This window comes from Electrophorus electricus, chromosome 7 (genome assembly GCF_013358815.1).
Source record: "Electrophorus electricus isolate fEleEle1 chromosome 7, fEleEle1.pri, whole genome shotgun sequence".
Taxonomy (NCBI): Eukaryota; Metazoa; Chordata; class Actinopteri; order Gymnotiformes; family Gymnotidae; genus Electrophorus; species Electrophorus electricus.
The window spans coordinates 22,091,299-22,116,601 of NC_049541.1; the positions used below are offsets into that span (position 1 = coordinate 22,091,299).

The 25,303-nt window shown below is 43.2% G+C and overlaps 1 protein-coding gene across 2 annotated transcripts in view; it reads right to left on the reverse strand.

Annotated features, from left to right (window-relative positions):
- grm8a (glutamate receptor, metabotropic 8a) overlaps positions 1 to 25,303 on the reverse strand; it is a 159,020-nt gene that overhangs the window by 85,804 nt on the left and 47,913 nt on the right. For both annotated transcript variants that reach the window (XM_027007489.2, XM_027007490.2), the window contains exon 3: positions 16,584 to 16,800. In XM_027007489.2, coding sequence (XP_026863290.1) covers positions 16,584 to 16,800 — 217 coding nt within the window. The remainder of the gene's footprint in view (positions 1 to 16,583; positions 16,801 to 25,303) is intronic.

A 25,303-nucleotide genomic window follows, 5' to 3' on the forward strand; every position in this document is an offset into this window, starting at 1 on the left:
ACCTGGACACACTGAGTTTCTCTGTAGGAATCTCATGGTTTAATTTAATGGGCTTACTAAAATGCCTCTAGATCCAACAGGCCACTTTAAACTATTAAACGCTGATTCGTTATTCATGCGCCGTTCTGACAAGGGTCTTTAGATTTGTTTATCATCAGTCCTCTCTTGCCTCCTGATTGCACACTCATCCTTACATATTAACTCCCGTCTTCCTGTCAAACAGAACAGAGCTGGTTGGCACGTGCATCCTTTTATCTGAGTCAACGCTGCCAAACAACCGGAGTTCCGTTACTGTGTCTGCTGCTGCGGCCTGCGCACGCCGAGCGTGCGGCCCAAAGTGCCGATCCTTCATTAGCCCGGCCTCACGTACTGAGCCTGGTCGGTGCAGAGAATGAAGTGGCTCTCGTATGCGGGAGGTAATTCCACAGGATCCCTGACAGGTCATCAGTCAAGTGTGCTCTCAGGAAGTGCAGGGGGTGGGGAGGGGGTGGGCCCACACTCATCTCAGTGAAGATGTCACGATCGAAAAAGAGCCAATTCCCTTTCTGTCGTCCATGGTAGCTCGAACATGACTGCATTTCTCCAAATGAGAGAGGTGGCAAATATTTTATTTATGTTACAGTAAATGGCTGTAAAAGAGCAATGGAAGAAGCAGAAGGAGATAGACAGAGAGAGAGAGAGAGACAGACACAGGCTGAGAGACAGAGAGAGAGGGAGAGAGACCTAGAGAGGGAGAGAGATACAGAGAGAGAGAGAGACGGAGGGAGAGAGAGGATTCGAATGCTTGTTGATGGGGATGTGGGGTTCTGAATGCAACCAGTTAAATAGGAAGAACCTGTGTGTCTCTCTAGTGTCCCTTAAACAGGAAGAATCTGTGTGTCTCTCTAGTGTCCCTTAAACAGGAAGAACTTGTGTGTCTCTCTAGTGTCCCTTAAACAAGAAGCCCCTGTGTGTCTCTCTAGTTTGCTTAGCTTTAATTGAATCCCTACATTAATGATACTAAGTTGAAGTTTGAAACCGTTCATTGATACAAGAAGAGAAAAGGCGTAGGAAACGGCAAAAACATTCACACTCCACAGCGAGTGCCTGCGTCTCAGTACAGGGCCTCTGGATTACAGGTTCAAAGGTCACACCAGACCTTACAGCACTCTAAGCTGCTGTTCCATAACATTTATTTGTAATGAGACAGAAGCAGGTCATGTGACCACTTTCAAATTCAGACTCTGTCAGAAGAAAAAAATCGCATTACAAAGATTAAAATGGTTCCAATTCAACAACTGCGATACATTTTGTAAGAAGTACTGTGATACATTCTTACAAAATAAAGCTTCAACAGTCATGTTGTGAAGGTTTGACAACAACGCCTGAGATATACTGAGATATACCGATGTTGGGTTACACACCAATCGTCCTCTCCAAAAACACACCTAATGGAAACATAACCCAGCTAGACAAGCCAGGAAACAGAAACACAATAAAATGCAAAGCTTCCAGCGAGCCGACCATGTCCTTACACCATACACCTCTGCCTTCTACTTAGAGGAGAATCAATACTGCCGGACTCTTCTGGGAGAGGCCGTGCAGAAGCAGGAGAGAGTGTAAGCGCGCCTGACGAGGGCTGGACTGCCTCACCCAGGCTGCTGCTGACTGCCTTGTGCTGACCAGTTCCATTTCCCACCAGGCTGAAGGAGCCGTTGGCTGTCGTCGTGTCCCGCCGCCAGTGCGGGTGAGAGAGCAGGAGTCCCATCCTCGTGGTAATAGTGTCAGCCCCTTCGGCGGGTGCTCCCTCGCTCCTCCGGGAGTCTCACAGAGACCTAAACGCACAGCTAACAAGACCCCTGGCCTGTTTACTCAGAACTCCATTCTGCCACTGGGATGTGGGATAGCGAATTAAAAAAAGAAAAAAAAGAAACTAGTAACACACTCCATATTTGTAGCGTTATAGCGTTATGCATATGTACACTAATCATGTCTGTCAGAGAGCATGTGTCACGATCAGTCCCTCCTGGGTTCCATGTTCCGTGTTTTCCCTGTCTTGTGTCTTGTGTTTTTTGGGTTAGTTCTGTGTCATTTTCTCTGCCCCTCATTTGATTGCTTACACCTGCCCCTCGTTTCTAGTTTTGTGAAGTTCATGTATTTATTTAAACCCTGTCTTGCTCCCAGTGTTGAGGGTTCATTTGAATGTGATTGAATGTGTTAGGCTTCATTGCGTTTATGTTGAATGGTTGCGTTTATGTGATTGTGAATGTGTTGGTTTGTACTCCGTGTATTCTAGCCTTCGTGTTTCTTAGTCCTGAGTTTTCCCTAGTCTTTGTTATAGCCTGCTTCCCCTGTTTGCCTCCGTGTGTTTGTTTTGTTAATCATATCCCAGTACTCTCCGTGTCGGCTCTTTGACCCTGGACTGCCTTAACAACTGATGGCCAAATGTAAATGGGCGTCCGCCTCCTTACCGCTCAACATTACAGCATGTTTCTCCTCCTTGCATGTTGCTTTGCATGAATAAATCAGAGGGCACATATGACAAGCGGACCAGGAGGAGTACACGCAATATTCATTTCTGATTCATTTTGTCTGGACCTGCAAATTCCTCATATATAAACCAGGATAGTGGAACATCCAGACTTGAACCAAGACAACATCATCACTAGAAACTGTACACTTTGGTTGTTAATGCTGTTGTTATTTTTTCCATTATCAACCTTAAATACATCTGAAGTAATGACTCACTAAAACTATAGCTACATGTGATGTAGAAACCTTTAGAAAACTTGTATATATAACAACAGTAATCTGTCATTTTGCCTGTGGAGGAAGAGGGGACATTAACCTCTTGTGTTCCTTAATACTTAATTTTTCATATTAAGACATCAGGAACTACTCTGAATAATAAAGTAACTATACAGAAATGATGAAAGCTGTGTAGTTATAAGGGTGAGGAATCAGTCTGTGTCTATGGACAATGTACGGACATAAACATTGCAATAGTACAGACAGAAACACTGCGCTAGTACGGACATAAACACCATGATGGTATGGACATAAACACTGCTGTAGTAAGGAGATAAACAATGCTGTACTAAGGTGATAAACACTGCTGTAGTAAGGAGATAAATACTGCTGTAGTATGGAGATAAGCACTGCTGTAGTAAGGAAATAAACACTGCTGTAGTAAGGAAATAAACACGGCTGTAGTAAGCAGATAAACACTGATGTAGTAGGTTCAACACTTGTAGTAAGGGCATAAACACTGCTGTAGTAATGAAATAATGCTGTATAAGGAGTTCAATACTATTGTAGTAAGGAGATAAACACTGCTGTAATAGGTTCAACACTGCTGTAGTAAGGAGATAAACACTGCTGTAGTATGTTCAACACTGCAGTAGTAAGGAGACAAACACTGATGTAGTAAGTTCAACACTGGAGTAGTAAGGAGATAAACACTGCTGTAGTAAGTTCAACACTGCTGTAGCTTCTTTAGTAGTGGCAGGGTTGTATTAATTCTCTACAAACCTGAGGGACCAAAATAAGTGTGAAATGACAACATAAACAAAATAAACGCTTTTAAAAAATAACAAAAAAACATGCCTTTCTTTCAATAAAATGTATTTTCCCACAAGCTCTGAGACAGTGGTGAGGTCATAACTATTAGCCTAAGAGGATCAGTTTGGTCACTCAGCTGACAGGAAGTGGCATCACGGTTTTACATGAGCAGAATGGAATGCAGAGATAATTGCAGGCGCATCTGTGTTTGTAAAATACAGCAAAGTGATTCAATCAGGCTGGCCCTTCAGGGAGCGCAGGAATGCTGAACTACAGTCCCAAATTAGCCATTTTCCAACACTAAATGATACAGCTGAGGCAAAGTGACCGAGCCGTCATTCGCGCGCTCAGGAGTGCAGCTACTCCTGACTCCCAAGTTACCCCACGTTTTGTGGCGCTCCTCCCAGACGCTCCGCTGAAGCGTCTGTGTCTTAGGCTCCTCCTGCCAGCTGGCCCGCACACGAGCTGAGACACAGAGCAAGGAGGCTTTTCCCGACAGATACTTCAACCCTCGAGTAGAATAAATTAGAATTCTGTTTTTATCAAACAAGTAAGTGTAGTCAGGCAGAGAGGGAGGGGAGAAAAGGCGTTTCTACACACACACAAACCCACAGCGTGCCTGAGTATGTAACAAGTCATTAAAAACTTCAAATCCATGATTTCACACAATTAGGTGGTGGGTGAGTAAACTGTTTGTCAAACACTGGTTTGAACACAATAATTTTATTTCAAAAAGTTGAGAGAGAAAAAGAAAAACAAAAAATTCACTGGTGTTTTGCAAGTTCTCCACTCCTCCATTAGATGTCAGGAAACATAAGAACTCTTTTTTCCCTTCACTGGTCATTTCAGCTCCTGGAAGAACTCCTTAACTGGTTTTGGACCCGCACTGTTCCACAACCAAAGTCCACGTGCAGGAAGTGCATCCATGCCAGGTCTGTTTTTATACGTAAGTGCTCAGTGTAGCGCTGTGACATTTGACTGTTTTCTTGACAACTCAAAGTGCTTTTTGGCCATTTCACACTTTCGCGTTCCTGCGCTGCACCATGTGCATGGAACCGTGACACCACGCGCTAACGGTGTGTGTGCTAGTGGAATAAGGCCTGGAACACAGAGATACTTTTCAGTTTTTTAATTGTTAGTTTCCCACTTTGTGTACGTTAGTATTATTCATGCTATGTGTTTAGAATGACAGACAGAAGCCTCATGAATGAGTCTTGTCTTCTCAGCACTCAGCACAGCTTGCGCTAGTCGTGTGGTAGCACTAGTGACATAGTAGCATCATTTTTAAAGTGCTCTTTTCTCTTCACTTTTTGTGTTTCTCTTGCATTTTCTACAATAACCACAAGCCTCACTGATTCACATTCAATCCAAAAGTGTTCTATATTACATCAACTGAGTTGTAACTAGCAACTTAACTTTTTTAGGCTCAAAATAAGGCAGCTGGTTAGACAAACGTGCACCTGAATGAGAACTCTATTCAAAAGCCGATGCTGGGCGTAGTCATGTTTTGTGAATAAATGTAATCCAGGAGTTACTGTACTGTACAGATACGCACATCCCCACTTACACATATACACACATCCACACTTACATACACAGATACACACATCCCAACTTACACACACATATACACACATCCCCACTTACACACACATATACACATATCCCCACTTACACATATACACACATCCCCACTTACATACACAGATACACACATCCCAACTTACACACACATATACACACATCCCCACTTACACACACATATACACATATCCCCCCTTACACATATACACAGATACACACATCCCCACTTACACACACATATACACACATCCCAACTTACACACACATATAAACACATCCCCACTTACACACACATAGATACATACATCCCCACTTACACACAAATATACACACATCCCCACTTACACACACATATACACACATCCCCACTTACAAACACAGATACACACATCCCCACTTACACACACAGGTACACACATCCCCACTTACACACACAGATACACACATCCCCACTTACACACACAGGTACACACATCCCCACTTACACACACAGATACACACATCCCCACTTACAAACACAGATACACACATCCCCACTTACACACACAGGTACACACATCCCCACTTACACACACAGGTACACACATCCCCACTTACACACACATATACACACATCCCCACTTACAAACACAGATACACACATCCCCACTTACACACACAGGTACACACATCCCCACTTACACACACATATACACACATCCCCACTTACACACACAGGTACACACATCCCCACTTACAAACACAGATACACACATCCCCACTTACACACACAGGTACACACATCCCCACTTACACACACATATACACACATCCCCACTTACACACACATATACACACATCCCCACTTACAAACACAGATACACACATCCCCACTTACACACACAGGTACACACATCCCCACTTACACACACATATACACACATCCCCACTTACACACACAGGTACACACATCCCCACTTACAAACACAGATACACACATCCCCACTTACACACACAGGTACACACATCCCCACTTACACACACATATACACACATCCCCACTTACACACACATATACACACATCCCCACTTACACACACATATACACACATCCCCACTTACACACACAGGTACACACATCCCCACTTACACACACATGTACACACATCCTCACGTCCACACACAGGTGCACACACCTTCATGTCCACACACAGGTACCCATAACCTGGCACTCAGGTTCCCTAGCTCTTCCGGCATTAACGTATCTTGGGGCTGCCGGTATCTTCCTGGACATAAACCTGACACCTAGGTATCCCCGCATTTCACCTGCCACTGCGTGTGAAGTCCCTGAACAGGCAACACCTGGAGACAGCCAAGTAACCCAACAGACCACTGAGGTCACCCTTACAGAGTGTCTATTTCTATATCCATTTCCTGCTCATATCCAGCCCTGGCTGAGTGTCCATGACCCCGAAGTCCTCCGGCCAGCCCTCATCCTGTGTTTCCTGCCGCTTGTCACTACGAGGCCTCTCTGAGACCCGAGTGACTGTTTGTGTTACAGCCTAGTTCTTATTTTACATTTCTACAAAAATGTACTTTTTCTTGAATATATCAGAATTGTACAGTAGTATCAGTTAAAAATACAAATCTAATTGTTGTAGATTCCAAGTTTCAGCCTGACTGTTCGAGAGAAGCATTTCCGGTCTCAGTTTAATCCACTGGGCATTCACACCTCAGCTCCAGCACAACCCACAGAGCCTGGAGCATCAATTCCTGCGCTGGAACAACACAGATGTGATAATGCACTCCGGAAAGTCACCAGCCACTTTGTGATTTTTTCAAGGCATAATTTAAAACAAACCAAAAATGGAGAATATGTATTTATGTTTAGCTAATCTGAATATATCCATACCAGCAGGGATCCTTTATGTTAATTCTAGCCTAAAAACCCAACTTTGATCCCTGCAAACTGTCTAATTACAGTTAATTTCAAACTTTACATTTAAATCTAAAATCACAGAAAGCTGTCTGAGTAAATGTCTCTTTGAAATTCATCTAGGCATTGCTACTAGGGAAACCTTCTCATCTAAGAAGTACTGCTAAGATATGAAATGTACTGTCAGTAAATTATGTAATAACATGTATTTGCTCTTTCACTAGAGGTCTCACCGAGCACCCAGAATGCAACAGCCTGATGAGAACCAAAAAAATGTAATTATATCAGCCTGATAATTTATGAACACTACACTGGCTGCCTGGTCAGTTCCACGATGACTACAAGATTTGTTTACTGACCCATAAAGTTCTGAATGGTCTTACCCAACAGTACTAAATGGGCTCCTTGTCTCTTACAAGCCGGCACTGCTTTGATCATGAGGTGCACATTTTTATCAGCACCCAGATTTATGAGAATGACACCTAGGGGGCGTAGTTCCCTCTCAGAGGTGGAAGAACTTTCTAGCAGCGTGAAGGACACAGTGTCAGTCTTTTGAAGTCTGTGCTGAAAACCTCCTTGTCAAGTCTGTCTTTAGATTTTTATTTGATAAAAGCAGAGATCTGGGGATCCTGGGACACACAAATTTTGTTAACCCTTTCATGGTGGTTTGTGGGTGCTGATGTCTCAGGCACCATCATGCCTGTGCCTCCTCTTGCTCTGACCAGTTCTTTAAGATGCCTGAGCAAAACATGCCAGTCACCTTCTTGCACTGTAGTCACTACACACTCCCTGTGTTACATACCTAATGATGTTCACTACACACTCCCTGTGTTACGTACCTAACCTTGTTCATTACACTCTCCCTGTGTTACGTACCTAATGTTGTTCACTACACACTCCCTGTGTTACATAGCTATCGATGTTCACTACATACTCGCGGTGTTACATACCTATTGATGTTCACTACACACTCCCTGTGTTACATACCAAATGATGTTCACTACACACTCCCTGTGTTAAATACCTATCGATGTTCACTACACACTCCCAGGGTTACATACCTATCGATGTTCACTACACACTCCCTGTGTTACATACCAAATGATGTTCACTACACACTCCCTGTGTTATATAGCTATTGATGTTCACTACATGCTCCCTGTGTTACATACCTAATGAAGTTCACTAAACATTCCTGGTGTTACATACCTATTGATGTTCAGTACACACTCCCTGTTACATACCTATCGATGTTCACTATACACTCCCTGTATTACATACCTATCGATAGTCACTACACCCTCCTTGTACTACATACCTAATGACATTCACTACATGTTCACAGGGTTACATACCTATCGATGTTCACTACACACTCCGTGTTACATACCAAATGATGTTCACTACACATTCCCTGTGTTACAAACCAAATGATGTTCATTACACACTCCCTGTGTTACATACTTAATGATGTTCATTACACACTCACGGTGTTACATACCTATCGAGGTTCACTACACGCTCTGTGTGCTATGTACCTAATGATGTTCACTACATGCTCCCTGTGTTACATACCTAACGATGGTCACTATACACCCTCCTTATGTTACATACTTAATGATATTTACTACATGTTCACGGTGTTACAGACCTATCAATGTTCACTACATGCTCCCGGTGTTACATACCTATCCTTATTCACTACAAACTCCCTGTGTTACATAACAAATTATGTTCACTACATGCTCCCTGTGTTACATACCTATCAATGTTCACTACATGCTCCCAGTTACATACCTATCATTGTTCACTACACACTCCCTGTGTTATGTACATAATGATGTTCACTACATGCTCCCTGTGTTACATACCTAATGATGGTCACTACACACTCCCTGTGTTATGTCCCTAATGATGTTCACTGCATGCTCCGTGTTAAATACCTATCGATGTTCACTACACGCTCCCTGTATTATGTACCTAATGATATTCACTACATGCTCCCTGTGTTTCATATCTATCATTGTTCACCACACACTCCCTGTGTTACATACCTATCGATGTTCACTATACACTCTTTGTGTTACATATGAAATGATGTTCACTACACACTCCCTGTGTTACATACCTATTGATGTTCACTACATGCTCCCTCTGTTACATACCTAATGATGTTCACAACATGTTCCCTGTGTTACATACCTATCGATGTGCACTACACCCTCCCTGTCTTACATACCTAATGATGTTCACTACACACTCCTGGTGTTGCATACCTAATGATGTTCACTACACGCTCCCTGTGTTACATACCTAATGATGTTCACTGCACGCTCCCTTTGTTATGTACCTATCGATGTTCACTACACTCTCTGTGTTACATACCTAATGATGTACACTACACACTCCCTGTGTAATGTACCTAATGATATTCACTACATGCTCCATGTGTTCCCAGTGTCCTGCTACTCTTCCTTTTTCTGCAGGTGTTCCAGAACTCTGAACATGCCAGTGCTAATCTCATGCTCATATTGATATAATGTTTTATGATGAACATCCAATATCAAATTTGTGCAGTAACTCCCCCTGGCTAGTGTTACCCTTTGGAATTGAGTTCCTCATCAGGTTTCTTCCAGCTGAGAGAGTTTTTCCTCTCACTGTCTCCTACTCATTTGGGGTCTGGATGTCTACAAAGCTGCTTTGTGACAGCATCAGTTGTAAAAAGCACTACACAAACTGAACTGCAAAAAATAAAAAAAACACACTCTCAGATCTGACCACCTGGTCAAGGGAACTCCTTCCTGGCCATGTTGATGTTCTTCTAAATTCCCAGGATAATCTTGGTGCTCTGTAGTGAGAGAGGGGTGAGAAGGTTCAGTTCTGAAGCCCACGGAAACAGCATGACGTCACCAGCTGTTCTTGCTCCCTCAGGACCTGTAGCCTCAATACCACCACAGAGAACAGAACTGTCCAGGGTCCTGCTTTCCATGGGTACTGACGAGATTTATGCTTTTATTCATCTGAAGACATACAGAACACATGACTGCCTTTCTCTGAACTGGTCTTATGTCTTTACTGTTGGTGTCACCAAGACCAGCTGGGTTAGGGAACAGAACCCAGATAATTACAAATCATCATAAGCCTCAATCATACAGAACCAGCCCCAGTACAGAACTTACACCAGTATAGAACCTTCACCAGTACAGAACCCTGCAGTCATACAGAACCTGTACAGAACCTGCACCAGTACAGAACCCTGTCATAATACAGAATCTGTACCAGTACAGAACCTGCACCGGTACAAAACCTTGCAGTCCTACAGAATCCTACCATCATGCAGAATTTGCACCTGTACAGAACCTGCAGTCATACAGAACCCTACAGTCACAGAGACCCTGCAGACATTCTCTGTTACAGTACTGGCACAATGCTGAATCCTCGACCTCTCCCAGGTCTCATACAAGCACAATGTAAAGACTGAGCAGATACAGTTGGAATTCTCCGCCATTCAGACCTGGCTAATCACCACTGGCCCAGGTTTCCATCCATCATCCAGCTGGCCTGAGCCCTGATTCATTACCCAGTGTCAACTGCTGCTTCCGAGCTACTCTGTGCTCAGCTCGCTGGGCCTGGCAGCTGTAGTGCTTCATGAGGCATTTGTCTCTGTGAGCACTGACACCCGCCAAAGCTTGTTAAGGCCAGTAAGAATCTGGTTGTTCCGCGATCGATGTGTGTAGTTAATGTGCACTCATCAATAAGAGATTAAAAATATGGATACTGTCCCTGTGACAGCTAAGCTCATGTTTAATTGGAGTGGATTGGCAGAGTCATTTGACATGTGGAGTGGCTTATTTGTATGTGGCTGTCCTAAGGCAACGTGTACTAGATTGACCCTTAATTTATGAGCAGTGAAGCCTTGTTGACACTTTTGGAAGATGTCAGAGGTTGTGGGAGAAATGAAACTGAACTGCACAGAAGTGTGGACACATATCACCCAACACTTCAGCTGTGTATTATGTCTGAGATATTCACATTTTTAAATTTTTTTAATTTTTAGCAGAATTGATTTAGCAGTTTAGCAGACGTCACATGTTTTTAAAGTGCTTTTAGATTTTAGTGCAGGCAAGTTTACACACACACAGACACACACACACACACACACACACACAAAGACTCACCGGCCACTTGATTAGGTCCACCTTGCTAGTACCGGGTTCGACCCACTTTTGCCTTCAGAACCAGCTTCATCTTTCCTGGCATCAATTCCACATGGTGCTGGAAATGTTCCTCAGAAATTTTGGCCCATATTAGCATGATGACCTCACACAGGTGCCCCAGATTTGTCGGCTGCACAACCATGATGCGACTCTCCTATTACAGGTCATCTTGACCAGGCCAACATGCCTAAATGCACTGAGCTGCTGCTATATGATTGGCTGATTAGATATTTGTATTAACAAGCAGTTGAACAGGTGTACCTAATATATATATATATATATATATATATATATATAGAGAGAGAGAGAGAGAGAGAGAGAGAGAGAGAGAGAGAGAGAGAGAGAGAGAGACAGACAGACGGACAGAAGTTGGAAAAAAAATGTTCTGCTTTACACAGTTTGTGGACAGACCAGATATTTTTGACTGAAGCATTTTATCAGCTGTGCAAACAAAGTGATTTTGTCTGAAGTCCAAAACACCCTGTTTCCCCAGAAACTTTGTGTACTACAGATCCCAGTTCCTACAGCATCCGTGCCACATGCCTCCTGCTTCTGTTCTTGTTGGGTTCCAGCTTGTGTGTGTGTTACTGGGGTCTCCTGCCCCTGGGGTTCCTCACCTGACTCTTGTGAGTCCTTTGTTATTATTTGGGTGTTTATAGACACCCCCCCGCCCCCACACACACACACACACACAAACACACACATGACACTGTAGGAAACAGAGCTGACTACTTTCTTAAAACAGTTTAAAAGCAGAACTGTTCATTAAGGTGTTGATATTTTATCTGACATTGTCATACTTTGATTCGCTGTGTGTTTCTGATGGTTTATGGCTGTACATCTGCTGTTAGTTGTGAGTACAGCAGCCTGGACACTTTTCTATTGAGGTATTAATGGCACAGACAAATAAAATACTCCACCTTTATCAGGTACGCCTATCTCACGTGTGGTTTATCAGAGTGCACTTACACACTGCGGCTGGTTGGTATGCACCGAACCCAGAGTCTTCATCATAGGGCGGTGTGTTTACCCCACAGACATTGCCGTGGTCATCTTATTTGTGAAGGACTTTTCTCAGCGTGGTGGTATTGACGTGTCTTATCACGGACCGCAGACCTGTGGCCAGGAACTGGCCACTGATTCATGGCTAAATGTTACTGTTCATGCAGTACATGAAATTTCCAATAGCAATATAGACTTACGTTTGGCAAATTTATGTCAACACATTTCACACATTGTAAGTGAGTCAGAGGGAAAGACTGAATTTAATTTTATTTGAGGGTGTGTTTAAATCCTATAATTATCTCTTCACACACAGAGATATAAATTTGCCATTAAAAAATAGCCAGAATCAATTAAATTCCTCCAGCAGTTAACAGAAGGAAGCAGGGCAGAAGTCTCATCTCCCGACAACAGAAACCGAGTTCATCAGCAACAAAAGTTGGGCTTGATGCTTTTGAGTGTTGCGCTGGATTTTCAGTGCCACACAGGATTTTCACTGCTGCGCTCCCTCCTGGTTTGCTGGATGTTGATGAATAGCAGAGTGTAGCCTTCATCTCACCAGCACATTATCAAGGACGATTATCTCAGCCGCTAAACTCACCCAGGGGCTCTGAGGATCTCTCACACATGCACACTACATCACTCAGAAATCTGAAATCTGTGTCATAACAGGCTTGTAGGTGGAGCACCATGGATGGCAGGTGAGATAGGCAGCAACCTCCTGGCTTTCGCTTGCGGAGATGACGGCTCAGCCTGGGAGTGTCAGAACTGACGGTTCAGACTGGGAGTGTGAGGACAGAAATAGCTGCATTAAAAAGCAACGAGTGAGTGGTTGTTCCGTTACAGCCTCGTTTTCAAGATCATGGGTGGAAGAGCAAGATCAAACTCAGAATAGGACAGAATAGGCCAGATTAAAACTAAAACGCATTAAATCTAGACTAAAAAGATTTCCCCTGGTGATTCACCAATGGCACTGCAGTTTAGTTCAACACTGGACTTAATCCCTGTCTGGGAAACTGGCCCAATGTTTCTACAGGAGAGAAAGTCGATCAAATGTGGAGTCATAAGACTGTGAAAAGAATTTAACCTCATATAACCTCAAAACAAAACTATAGCTCATTCTAGTTGTGCAACAGTACTGCTGTGTGGGGGTCCCTACCAGTCGTGTACCAGTACTGCATGTGTTTGGGGTCCCTACCAGCCGTGTACCAGTACTGCCTGTGTTTGGGGTCCCTGACAGTCATGTTCCAGTACTGCCTGTGTTTGGGGTCCCTACCAGTTGTGTACCAGTGCTGCCTGTGTTTGGGGTCCCTACCAGTCATGTACTAGTACAGCATGTGTTTGGAGATCCTACCAGTCGTGTACCAGTTCTGCCTGTGTTTGGGGTCCCTACCAGTCATGTACCAGTACTGCCTGTGTTTCGAGTTCCTATCAGTTGTGTACCAGTACTGCCTGTGTTTCGAGTCCCTGCCTCAGTCCTGTGGCATTATGAATTTCTTTGTTAATCTGTAACTGCTTATAGGAAGATATGGAGATGGTGTCACTGATTAAGGAGTGCCAGCAGCCTTCAGTATCACAACTGCAGTTAATAACAGAGTGACTTGGTTTGTAAAGTGAGGCAGAGTGGCTCCGCCCCCGGAGTCCCGTGGGCCTTTCTCGGCCAAGCCAGCAGCCTTGGACCTGGCACATGACCGAGTGAGGAGTGTGTTCATTAGTGTAGCCCATCTGAGCAGCGTTACAACCCTCCCTGTCTGCCTCCAGACAGGGATTATCCGCACAGGAGAGTGAGGAGAGTGACAATGCACAGTGACAGAGGAAATGAAACATAGAGAGAAGTACAAAAGAGAGAGGGAACAGAGAGAGAAAACACAGAAAATGGAGTGGAAAACACAGAGAGGGAATGGTGAGCAGCTGGGATCACAGAGAGGGAATGGTGAGCAGCTGGGATCACAGAGAGGGAATGGTGAGCGTCTGGGAGGTTATGGGTTAGTGAAGAGTGCATTACTGTGGTCACAGACAGCAGGGTTCTGCCAACAGAAGGACACACTTGCTGGGACCCCTGGAATTGTCTGAAGGAAGCAGCAGTGTTATCAAGAACAACGAACCCTAGCGACCGCAGCCTAGCGACCGCAGCCTAGCGACCGCAGCCTAGCGATACAGCAGCCGCCTGTCACAGCCTGCTACCATAAACAGAAGATGCACTGTGACATCACTCATCACTATGATGTCAGAGTGACTGGATGACCTGGTTAGACACACACGTGCACACACACACACACACACACACACACACACACACACACACACACACACACACACATTCGTACTTTGTCTTATGAGAAGCCTAAACATGTTTGTGTTATGCCACACTGAAATATTTCCTGTGATTCTGCAATATAACCAGTAAAATATAAATGAAAAATCGATTTTAAAGTCCATTTTGGACCAAACTCTGATCTATGGAGTCTTCTCATCAGCTCCCACAGCTGAGCACATGTGTGGTCTCTCACAGAGATAAGAGTGGTACCTTACAATGCTCACTTCAGCCCTGCCCCACCACACAGGGGTAATTCAGGACCGTAGAACAGAGGTGAGGGCTCAGGTGAGGGACTGAGGTGTTAGGTTGGGAGAAATGTCTCCCCGGGGCTTGCTCTCTCTCTCTTTCTCTCCCTTTCTCTCTCTCTCTCTCTCTCTCTCTCTCTCTCTCTCTCTCTCTCGCTCCCTCTTTCTCTCTCTCTCTCTTTCTCTCCCTTTCTCTCTATCTGTCTTCCTCTCTCTCATTCTCTGTCTCCCTCTCTCTCTCGCTCTCTCTCTCACTCTCCCTATCTGTCTCCCTCTCTCTCTCACTCTCTCACTCTCTCTCTCTGTCTCTCTCTCTCTCTGTGTGTCCCTCTATTAGGTAATATTCAGGTACTATTGTGTGTACCACATTTCTGTTATTTATCACATGTGTATTGCCTCATTACAGTCTGGCTTGTATTGGCTTTAACTGGCTTGTTTTATGCTAATAAATCCTAAAAACCTCACATTATGTAAATGCTGAAGTACTCACTAACTAGAAGAAACATCCTGCTATAGTTCACTTCATGCAACTTCATACCAGTTCATACCAGCTTCCTGTAAATTTCCAATCTGCTACATTTACTGGGGTAAATCATAAATTATGTCACCCAAACCTCCAAACCTCTAACAAAGCAGAGGGTTTTAGCATTAGGGAAGTTGGTGACACATATTCTCATGATCTACGGTGGCTACGCAATAGAATTTGTTCTTTCTAACACATTTTTGATTATAATTCAGAGTCAGATAAAAGTCGTCCATACATTAAGCTAAGATGAGAATAACCAGTAGAAGGCTTTGGTTTGATCTATGTGTGCTGACACCTCATTAGACTGTTGTGTGACTTTAGTTTAGTGGCTAATTGGATGCCAGTTAAGCCTGTCAAGTTCTTATCTCTCAATTTAATACAGGAGAGGGGAGGAGGGGAGAGGAGAGGAGGGGAGGGGAGGAGAGGTGAAGAAAGGAGAGGAGAGAGGAGAGAGGAAGAGAGATATTCAGGTGAGTTTGACTAGGCTCCTCCTCGATTTTCTTCACTGGGGTTTTCCGTTTCCCTTGCTGATCATCCTGAGCTCCATACCTCCTCCCTTCTTGTTAAATGTCACTGCGGACATCACTACAGCGACGGCGTCTCTGTTACACGAGCTGGTAAAAGCGTGAGTGCATGTCATGGCCACGCCAGCTACGCATGTGCTTGTGCGGGAGAGTTTTACGAGGATTTTAAATGCCACACCCAGAGCACCTGCTGCACCTCTGTGACTAATGGAGCCACACGGTGAGTAATGGCAGAGTTTCTCTCATCATAGGGCATTAAAGCAGGAACGAGGTCCAGTTATCGAGGAGGGTGATGGATTTGTCTCCTTCTACAGCATCTCATGGCTCTGCTCTCCTTGTCGTCAAGAAGCCCCTCATTACTGAGGCGTCCCCGTAGGACGCTTTGTGTCTCCGATTTTGTGTGTCCCGACAGCAGGGGCTCCTTCCGGGCGGCAGCGCCCCCTAGTGTCAGGACCAGCCCAAAGTTTCGCCTCCCCTCACAAAACCAGCATCATCAGAGCCGACAGGAAACAGCTTAGCTCACTGCCAGACTCCAGACACAGTGCTCAAACGCATCGAAACCATGACAACAGCAGCAAATTCAACACAAGCAAACAAATCCTCAACCCAGCTGCCAAAATGCAGAGACAGGGGACTTCACCAGCGACCCCAGCGCCCGGCCTGCGCACCCTCTAGAGGAGTACGCAGGGCAGGACGATCTAAGGCCAACTCACCCATTTCTCTGGAGATCTGAATGAAGGCCTCCACACCGCTCTCGCCATAGTTGCCTTCAGAGGCCAGCGTGGAGACGTAGTTCCAGCCCATCGCCGTGACGATGTCCAGCATGGCCTGTGCCTGATAGGAGTCTGGAGGCACCACCCGTGAGAAGAAGTCATAGCGTGTGTTGTCACTCAGCTCCGGGGCTGTGGAGGCGTAGCTGATCTGAGGGATCTGAGGACAGTACAGGGGGAGAGAGAGAGAGGCAGACAGACAGACAAAGAGAGAGAAAGTGAACAAAGTGAGGCCTTGTACAGAGAAGTACAGATGGAACTGAATTTGATCGTGGCACAGATGGTCAAGGTGACTACAGTGGCAGGAGAGGAGCAGCAGAGACGTCACACCACATGCTGAGCGAGCAGGTGGGCGGGCACACCTGCCACTGAGGACTCTGGGTAATGAAGTCAGATGATTGATGGATTGATTTCTCTAAGGAGAGTGGCTAAGAACTGTCCAGTGGAGTGCTGGCTTGGAGGACTAGTATTCCAACAGAGGAGAGAGATTTCCACCACACAGCTCAGGTCTGAAAAAGTAGACATCTGGAAGTCCACACTGCCCTGATGGCCACTGCCTACAGCGCTTTGTTTATGTAATACAGTAGTGTGAATCTTCAGTGAAGCCCAAACCCGGTGATACAGACAGTACAATGTTACCCGCCAGGGCTGCATTTATGAGCACTGATATCATGAACAAGTTTGACATTAAAAAATATATTATACTGATCCCTTGAGTGAGGCGTGGAACTGAACACATCGGACAAACTAATGGAGAACACACGCACATGGGAATCTGCACTTCAGTGGAAATATCCACACCTCAGTTTGTCACAGACAGATTTAGGCACTGTTGAGTTGCAAAAACTTTTATTCATTTATTAAAATCATTAATAAATCCTTTTTGACAGTGGGCCATGAATAATGCATATAAGATATAAGCTTAAAGAAGAGAGAGCGCAAGATACATGATGATAAGAAATCTGACCTTATTTGTATTACATGAACACAAATATCTAGTCCTGAGTTAAAGGTGACATATCAGGTCGCTTTACAAGCATCAAGCCCCTTCACCAGCTCGCTATTCCCTCACACTGCAGTGGTGTTTGGTATGCCAAAGGGCCTCCATTCACAAAGTTTGTGAGCACAAAACCAAATTGTTAAAATCATCTGCACCATTCAAGTCAGATACAGGCATAGCGTGCAGTAACAATTAAGCAACTATTACTTGTTATGTGACTATGACTTGTTATGATTATTACTCGTTATATGATTATTACTTGTTATATGTCTATAACTCATTATATGATTATTACTCGTTATATGATTATTACTTGTTATATGTCTATAACTCATTATATGATTATTACTCGTTATATGATTATTACTCATTATGTTTATTACCTGTTATATGTCTATAACTCATTATATGATTATTACTCATTATATGATTATTCGTTATATGTCTATTACTCATTATATGATTATTACTCGTTAAATGTTTATTACTCATTATATGTCTATCACTCATTATATAATTATTACTCCTTATATGATTATTACTCGTTGTTTATTAGTTGCTATATGTCTATTACTCATATGTTTATTACTTGTTATATGTCTATTACTTCTTATATCATTATTACTCACTATATGTCTATTACTTTTTATATATTATTATTACTCGTTATATGATCATTACTCATTATATGATTATTAGTCGTTATATGTCTATTACTCGTTATACGATAATTGCTTATTATTATGTCTATTACTTGTTATATGATTATTACTACTTATATGTCTATTACTTGTTAAATGACCTTTTAGTGATGAGGTGGCACTGCTGATCAGGCTCATCGTACCACAGACCTCCATGTTTGTGGACACTGCTGGACAGGATTAAAGAAGCATTATTGCATTCCAGGATGGTTATGATATCACACTTTTAATTTGGCGCCCTGAAATCAATTAGTAAGGCAGATCAGAAAGAAATTAGCATTGTAACCTGCTCCATTAGGAACGACTCCTTCCTCTGGAAAGCAGAATAGCTGCAGGAAATTACATGTCTAATTTAATAACTCCAGGTCAACTTGCAATAATAATGGGACATCTAGACAACATCGCCACAAAACACACAACTGTTCTCACCTGGAGTGCCACCCATGTTCCAGGAGTAATCCAGTCCAAAGTGTTCATTCCCCTAACAATGAGTGAACGTGAACAGTCAACAATCAGCATTACGCAGAAAGGCATCATACTAAGAGGCAGCTGCTAGCATCTGTTAATGCTATTTTAAAGGCTGTTTTTACTTTAAACTGGTCTATAAAACATGTTTTCTGAAGTAATTCAACCCTTAACCCTTAAACATGGTCAGTTAGTAACAGAATTCCGGTAATATAATCAGGATACCAAACAGGTAACTGTTTTCCATAACAGTTACAGAAATACAAAGGCAGTAATGCAAATACTGTTCCATATTTGAAACCACGGTGATACAAATTGGATTCGATTACGAGTTAGCAAGGATCACTCACTCTTTCATTCTTTCTTTCTCTCTTTCTTTCTTTGTTTTTCCCTGTTTTAAATAAGTGATGTCACTAGACCCAATGTAATGAGGCCTGAGTCTTAGTAAACTGTTCCCTAAACTGAACACATCAGGCAGACTAATGGAGAACACACACACATGGGAGTCTGCCTTTCAGTGGAAATATCCACACCTCGCTTTGTCAGAGTGTTGCAGACATTGCATTGTTGGGATGCAAAAACCTTTAATCTGTTTTTTTTAAATTGTGGGAATCTAAAACAACTAAATTCAAGGGTCTTGCTCAGGGGACCAACAGCGGCAACCTGGCAGAGGTGGGGGTTGAACTGGCAACCTTCCGATTACTAGCTCAGTACTTCAACCAATGAGCCATCACTGCACACACTGCACTGAGCAGAACTACCTGACACAAACATCAGCACTGTGTGAATTTACCACAAGTACTACATTTCCCATAATGACACAGCATCTTTCCAAACACTTGATTGGCTAACATTTTCAGTAACAGCCAGTTTCATCCAGTTTCTTTGTTTACTGTACAGCACTGGGAGTAGAGACTGACTAAAGACAAAGACAGTAAAGAAAAGATCATGATCACACATGCATGTTAAGGCTAGCCACATTCAACCTGCCAAAAAGACATTAGACCACTAATGCAAATGCATTAGCTAGCTACTTAGCAACATGATCTTAAAATATTCACAAGAAAAAAAAAAATTCAGTACTTTCATGTAAATGCAAAAAAAGGAGATTTTTAAAACTAATTCAGCCACACAGATTATCATTAAGAAGGTAAACAGATGACAGAATTTGAAGTGACTTTCCTTCCCTTTGTAGTTCAAGGTATACCATAAGAACACTGGCCCACATATGGGTCCGTCATTATTATAACAAACGGCAAATAAAGTGTCCTGTATAAACCTTCTTATCCATGAGTGACATGCTGAACTGATCAACCCCACACCACCAGTGTGCAGTTTACGCAGAGATGAACATATATATTCAAACGTTGTATGATAGCTTTAATTATCTAAAGCAAGGCTTACATACTCCACTTCAATTTCTTTACTGTCAACACGGAATTTAAATTTTGTTAAAAAATCAATAATAGAAAAGAAGTCACTGTTTTTATCCAATAAGTCACAAACAAACTGAACCTTCAAACCAAATCTGTTTATAAATGATTTCCTGTTAATATTGACAGATCTGTTATTACAGACCACAGTGTTGTGACAGAGACATTCAATCAATAAGGTGAAATGCGCACCTTGGACACCATGTCAGAGAAATGGCCCACTGGTGAGTTGGTCAGGGCAGGTGTCTCCCCACTGTAGGCCCTGGGTGTGAAACCTTGGTGTGGTTACTGTGTTTCTCACTATTACTCACAGGAGATGTTTTATACTTAAGGATCATTTTCCAAAAATGTAACGATTTCTGGTAAAACCTACATAGCTTTATTGGGAGTTTAGATTGAGAATTCAAAATTCACTCCCTAATAAAAATTCAAGTCATCCACACGTATTCAGTAAGCTGTTTGGGATACAGACCTATGTGTTCTCTCTCAGGCAGGACTGAAGCCAGTTCATTCTAAATGAGCCCACTTGGGTTTCAATGTCCAAAGCTTTCAGTCTTCCCAAGCTGAGCTTTGTGAATATAATGTGCTTTGGTCTTCCAGATATATATAAATATAAAGGAGTTTGTTTATTAATATAGGATGGGAAAACAGATACAGAATGGGATGGATAAATAACTCTCCACAATCCTTCTGGTTTAGACAAGTGCCTTTGAAGCTACAGACCAAAGCACCTTTCACAGAATCAATCTGACCAACAAAATGTAAAACTTCCCTGTCTGAATCTTTTCCCTCTCAATATGAATCTTTGCTAATAGTAAATCCAACATATTCACCACCCTCTTAATTGGAATAGTTGAAATCTTGTCAAAGGTTCAATCGTGAATAGGTATAAGTTCACATTTGGTCAAATTAAGTTTAAGACCCGATGCTTTAGAGAATTCACCATTTATTTTAAGAGCCAATGGAATATCAGAGCCTGCTATTAAGAAACAGTGCTAACATCCTTCTTGTTAGGAAAACAGAGCACTGCTAACAAGCTGGATGACACAAGCTTGTAAAATGAGAAAGATACGAAGTAATCAAAGAGGACTGTGGCATTTAACTCTGTGTATGCCCCAGTACAACAGGAAGTCTGGAAATGCTGCTCACCAGTGATTACAGCCTATGTTTATTTCAAGATTTCAAATGTTTACCACGTGTTGTGTGCCTACTCAGGGTGCATTGTGGGTCTTATACTTCATTGTTATGCTGCCTAGGTAGCACTGAATAACTGAAACAAGCACATCCGTAACATATAAATCCCACATCCATCAAGTGTCCTAATTAAACCACCTGTGGAGTGTTGAGCCATGTCCCTTATAAAAGGTCACGTCCCACTGAAAGGCTGAGCAGTGTGTCAGCCTCCCTGTTAGGACCAATGTGTTCTTGTACTGGTATTGGACACAGTAGTCTCATCTTAAACTAGACACTTTACACTAGACACTTCTCACTAGACACTGTATACTAGACACTTTACACAAGACAATTTACACTATATACCTTACACTAAACACTTTACACTAGTCACTTTACACTCGACACCTTACACTAATCACTTTACACTCGACACTTTACACTAGTCACCTTACACTAGACACTTTACACTAGATACCTTATTCTAGACACTTTACACTAGTCATTTTAAACCAGACACTTTACACTTGTCACTTTACACTAGACACCTTAGAATAGTCACTTTACACTAGATACTTTACAATAGATACTTTACACTAGACATCTTACACTAGTCACTTTACGCTAGACACTGTATACTACACACTGTATACTAGACACCTTACACTAAACACCTTATAGTATATACTTTTCACTAGACTTTTACACTATCTTACACTATATACTTTACACTAGACACTTTATGCTAGACACCTTACACTAGTCACTTTACACTAGATACCTTATACTAGATACCTTATACTAGACACCTTAAACTAGTCACTTTACACTAGATACCTTACATTAGACACTTTACACTAGATACCTTATACTAGATACCTTATACTAGACACCTTAAACTAGTCACTTTACACTAGACACTTTACACTAGATACCTTACATTAGACACCTTACACTAGATACCTTATAGTATACACTTTTCACTAGACACTTTACTAAAGTATCAACTCCCGTGTTGTTTGTTTCAGAGAATCTCATTGATCTTGAATAAAGAAGAGGCGGAAGTTAGACTGAAATGAGATTTACAGTCAGATGCTGTTGACACATTTTCTAATGGGAACCTAATCTTCAGCAAAACTTTAAAATAAACGAGTCACGGAGTCTTCCTCTCATGGAAGAGAGTTTTAATCATCATATTAATTCAAACTATAAGAAATCTTAATCATCTGGGATGTTTACAGTGGTAGAGCAGTGTGACAGGTGAGGAGGTGCTCTGCTCTGAAGGATCTTCTCAACAGTGCTGGCCTGCTTAGGAAGGTACATGAGGTTTACATGGACCACTTTCACATGTCTGCTGAGCTCTTAATGAGTCTTCACTGAGAAAACACACAATCTTGTAGGAGCATCTTGCTGTAAACACTGGCTGACACTGTAGGAAACCAGTAAGAAGATTATGTTTATTTAATGTAGTAGTCAGATTATGCTTCTGTAATGTAACTAGATTATGTTTTTAATGTAGTACTTATGTTTCTTTAATGTAGTAACCCTTTAGATTTGGATACAGATACATTATTAATAGATAATCTGTAATCTGTAATATGTAACCCTCAGTGAGGGATTATGGGATATGTATACAGGAAGAGATACTTGTGCTAGTGTTTGTAGAAGATAGACAGTCAAACCTCACCAATCATAGATGTAGATTAGTGAGGTCTAGTAAAATAAAATACACACAAACACACACACACACACACACACACACACACACACACTCATACACACACACACACACACTCACATTCACACACACAGGAGTGCAGACACAGACAAATTATTTCTCTCACTCTCAGCAAAGTATCTGCATTTACCGCACTGATTAATGTATGAACACTGTGTCACTACTGTGTCACTGTGTCACTATGAACACTACTCTAGTCTGATACAATGATGGTTTATCCACAGCATTTGTGCAGTGTGTGCGAGAGAGAATATGAGCAACACTGTGTGTGCATGCGTGCGTGTGTGCTACCTCTTCCCATCTGAGGGAACAATACTCTGCATTCTATACAAAAATGATAGAAAAGTTTATCTTCCTCTCACACGTTGTGTAATAGCAGATAAACAACACTGTGAGCCCTGCAGAGCATGAGCCCACAACCCTGTTTTCAGGAAAACCTCTGCACACAGACCACAATGGGCAACAGAGCCATGACTGAACACAATTAGAGGGTTAAGTCCCAGACAGTGTAATCAACTCCAGACCGCATCCACCTCTCAATAACCCCACGGTGATTAATCGTCGTTCATTGACCTCTCAGCGCTCTGTTTCTAGTCTCATGGACAGCTGTCTTTTGAGTGTTAAACACACACTGATCAATGACTACTGAATGAAGTTTGTTAAATGAGTTGTCTGGTGTCCCCCACCTCACTTACTGACACTACTGAAGCCACCACCCACCTCACCTACTGACACTACTGAGCCCAGCCCCCACCACCCACTGACACTACTGAACCCAGCCCCCACCTCACCTACTGACACTACTGTACCCAGCCCCACCTCACCTACTGAGACTACTGAAGTCACCCCCCACCTCACTTACTGACACTACTGCACCCAGCCCCCACCTCACCTACTGACACTACTGAACCCAGCCCCCACCTCACCTACTGACACTACTGCACCCAGCCCCACCTCACCTACTGACACTACTGAAGTCACCCCCCACCTCACCTACTGACACTACTGCACCCAGCCCCCACCTCACCTACTGACACTACTGCACCCAGCCCCACCTCACCTACTGACACTACTGAAGTCACCCCCCACCTCACCTACTGACACTACTGCACCCAGCCCCCACCTCACCTACTGACACTACTGAACCCAGCCCCCACCACCCACTGACACTACTGAACCCAGCCCCCACCTCACATACTGACACTACTGCACCCAGCCCCACCTCACCTACTGACACTACTGAGCCCAGCCCCCACCACCCACTGACACTACTGAACCCAGCCCCCACCTCACCTACTGACACTACTGCACCCAGCCCCACCTCACCTACTGACACTACTGAAGTCACCCCCCACCTCACCTACTGACACTACTGCACCCAGCCCCCACCTCACCTACTGACACTACTGAACCCAGCCCCCACCACCCACTGACACTACTGAACCCAGCCCCCACCTCACATACTGACACTACTGCACCCAGCCCCACCTCACCTACTGACACTACTGAGCCCAGCCCCCACCACCCACTGACACTACTGCACCCAGCCCCCACCTCACCTACTGACACTACTGAGCCCAGCCCCCACCACCCACTGACACTACTGAACCCAGCCCCCACCTCACCTACTGACACTACTGAACCCACCCCCCACCACCTCCTGACACTACTGACACTACTGACCCAATGTTCTTCTTTATTTACTGACTCTGATCACATAGACTTTCCAGCACAAATACAAACACAAATACTGACTCAAGAGATCTACTGTAATACCCAGTGAGGTCCTTAGGTTTTAAATGAAGTAATTAATTACAAATAAATAAAAGAATTAAAGAATAGTGTGAGATAAACTGGTTACTAGCTCATTGCGTGGAGAGAGAAACCCTGCTGACAGGTGATGGCTGTGAGGTGCTGCTCTAATAATAAAAGCACTAACAGTCAGTGTAGAGCCAACACACCATGAAACAACTTTAATATCCAAAACAATAAAAACAAAGCTAAGCAACAGCACCCCTGTGCCGCGGTGTGCCTGTTTCATTCATCATGACTCATTTCTCAACAATACCTCCCTTCTAATTTTACAGCCAGCACAGTATACAACTCTCCTGCTCAACTGTACAGGTTCTGGTTCTGGTTCATGGAATATTAAA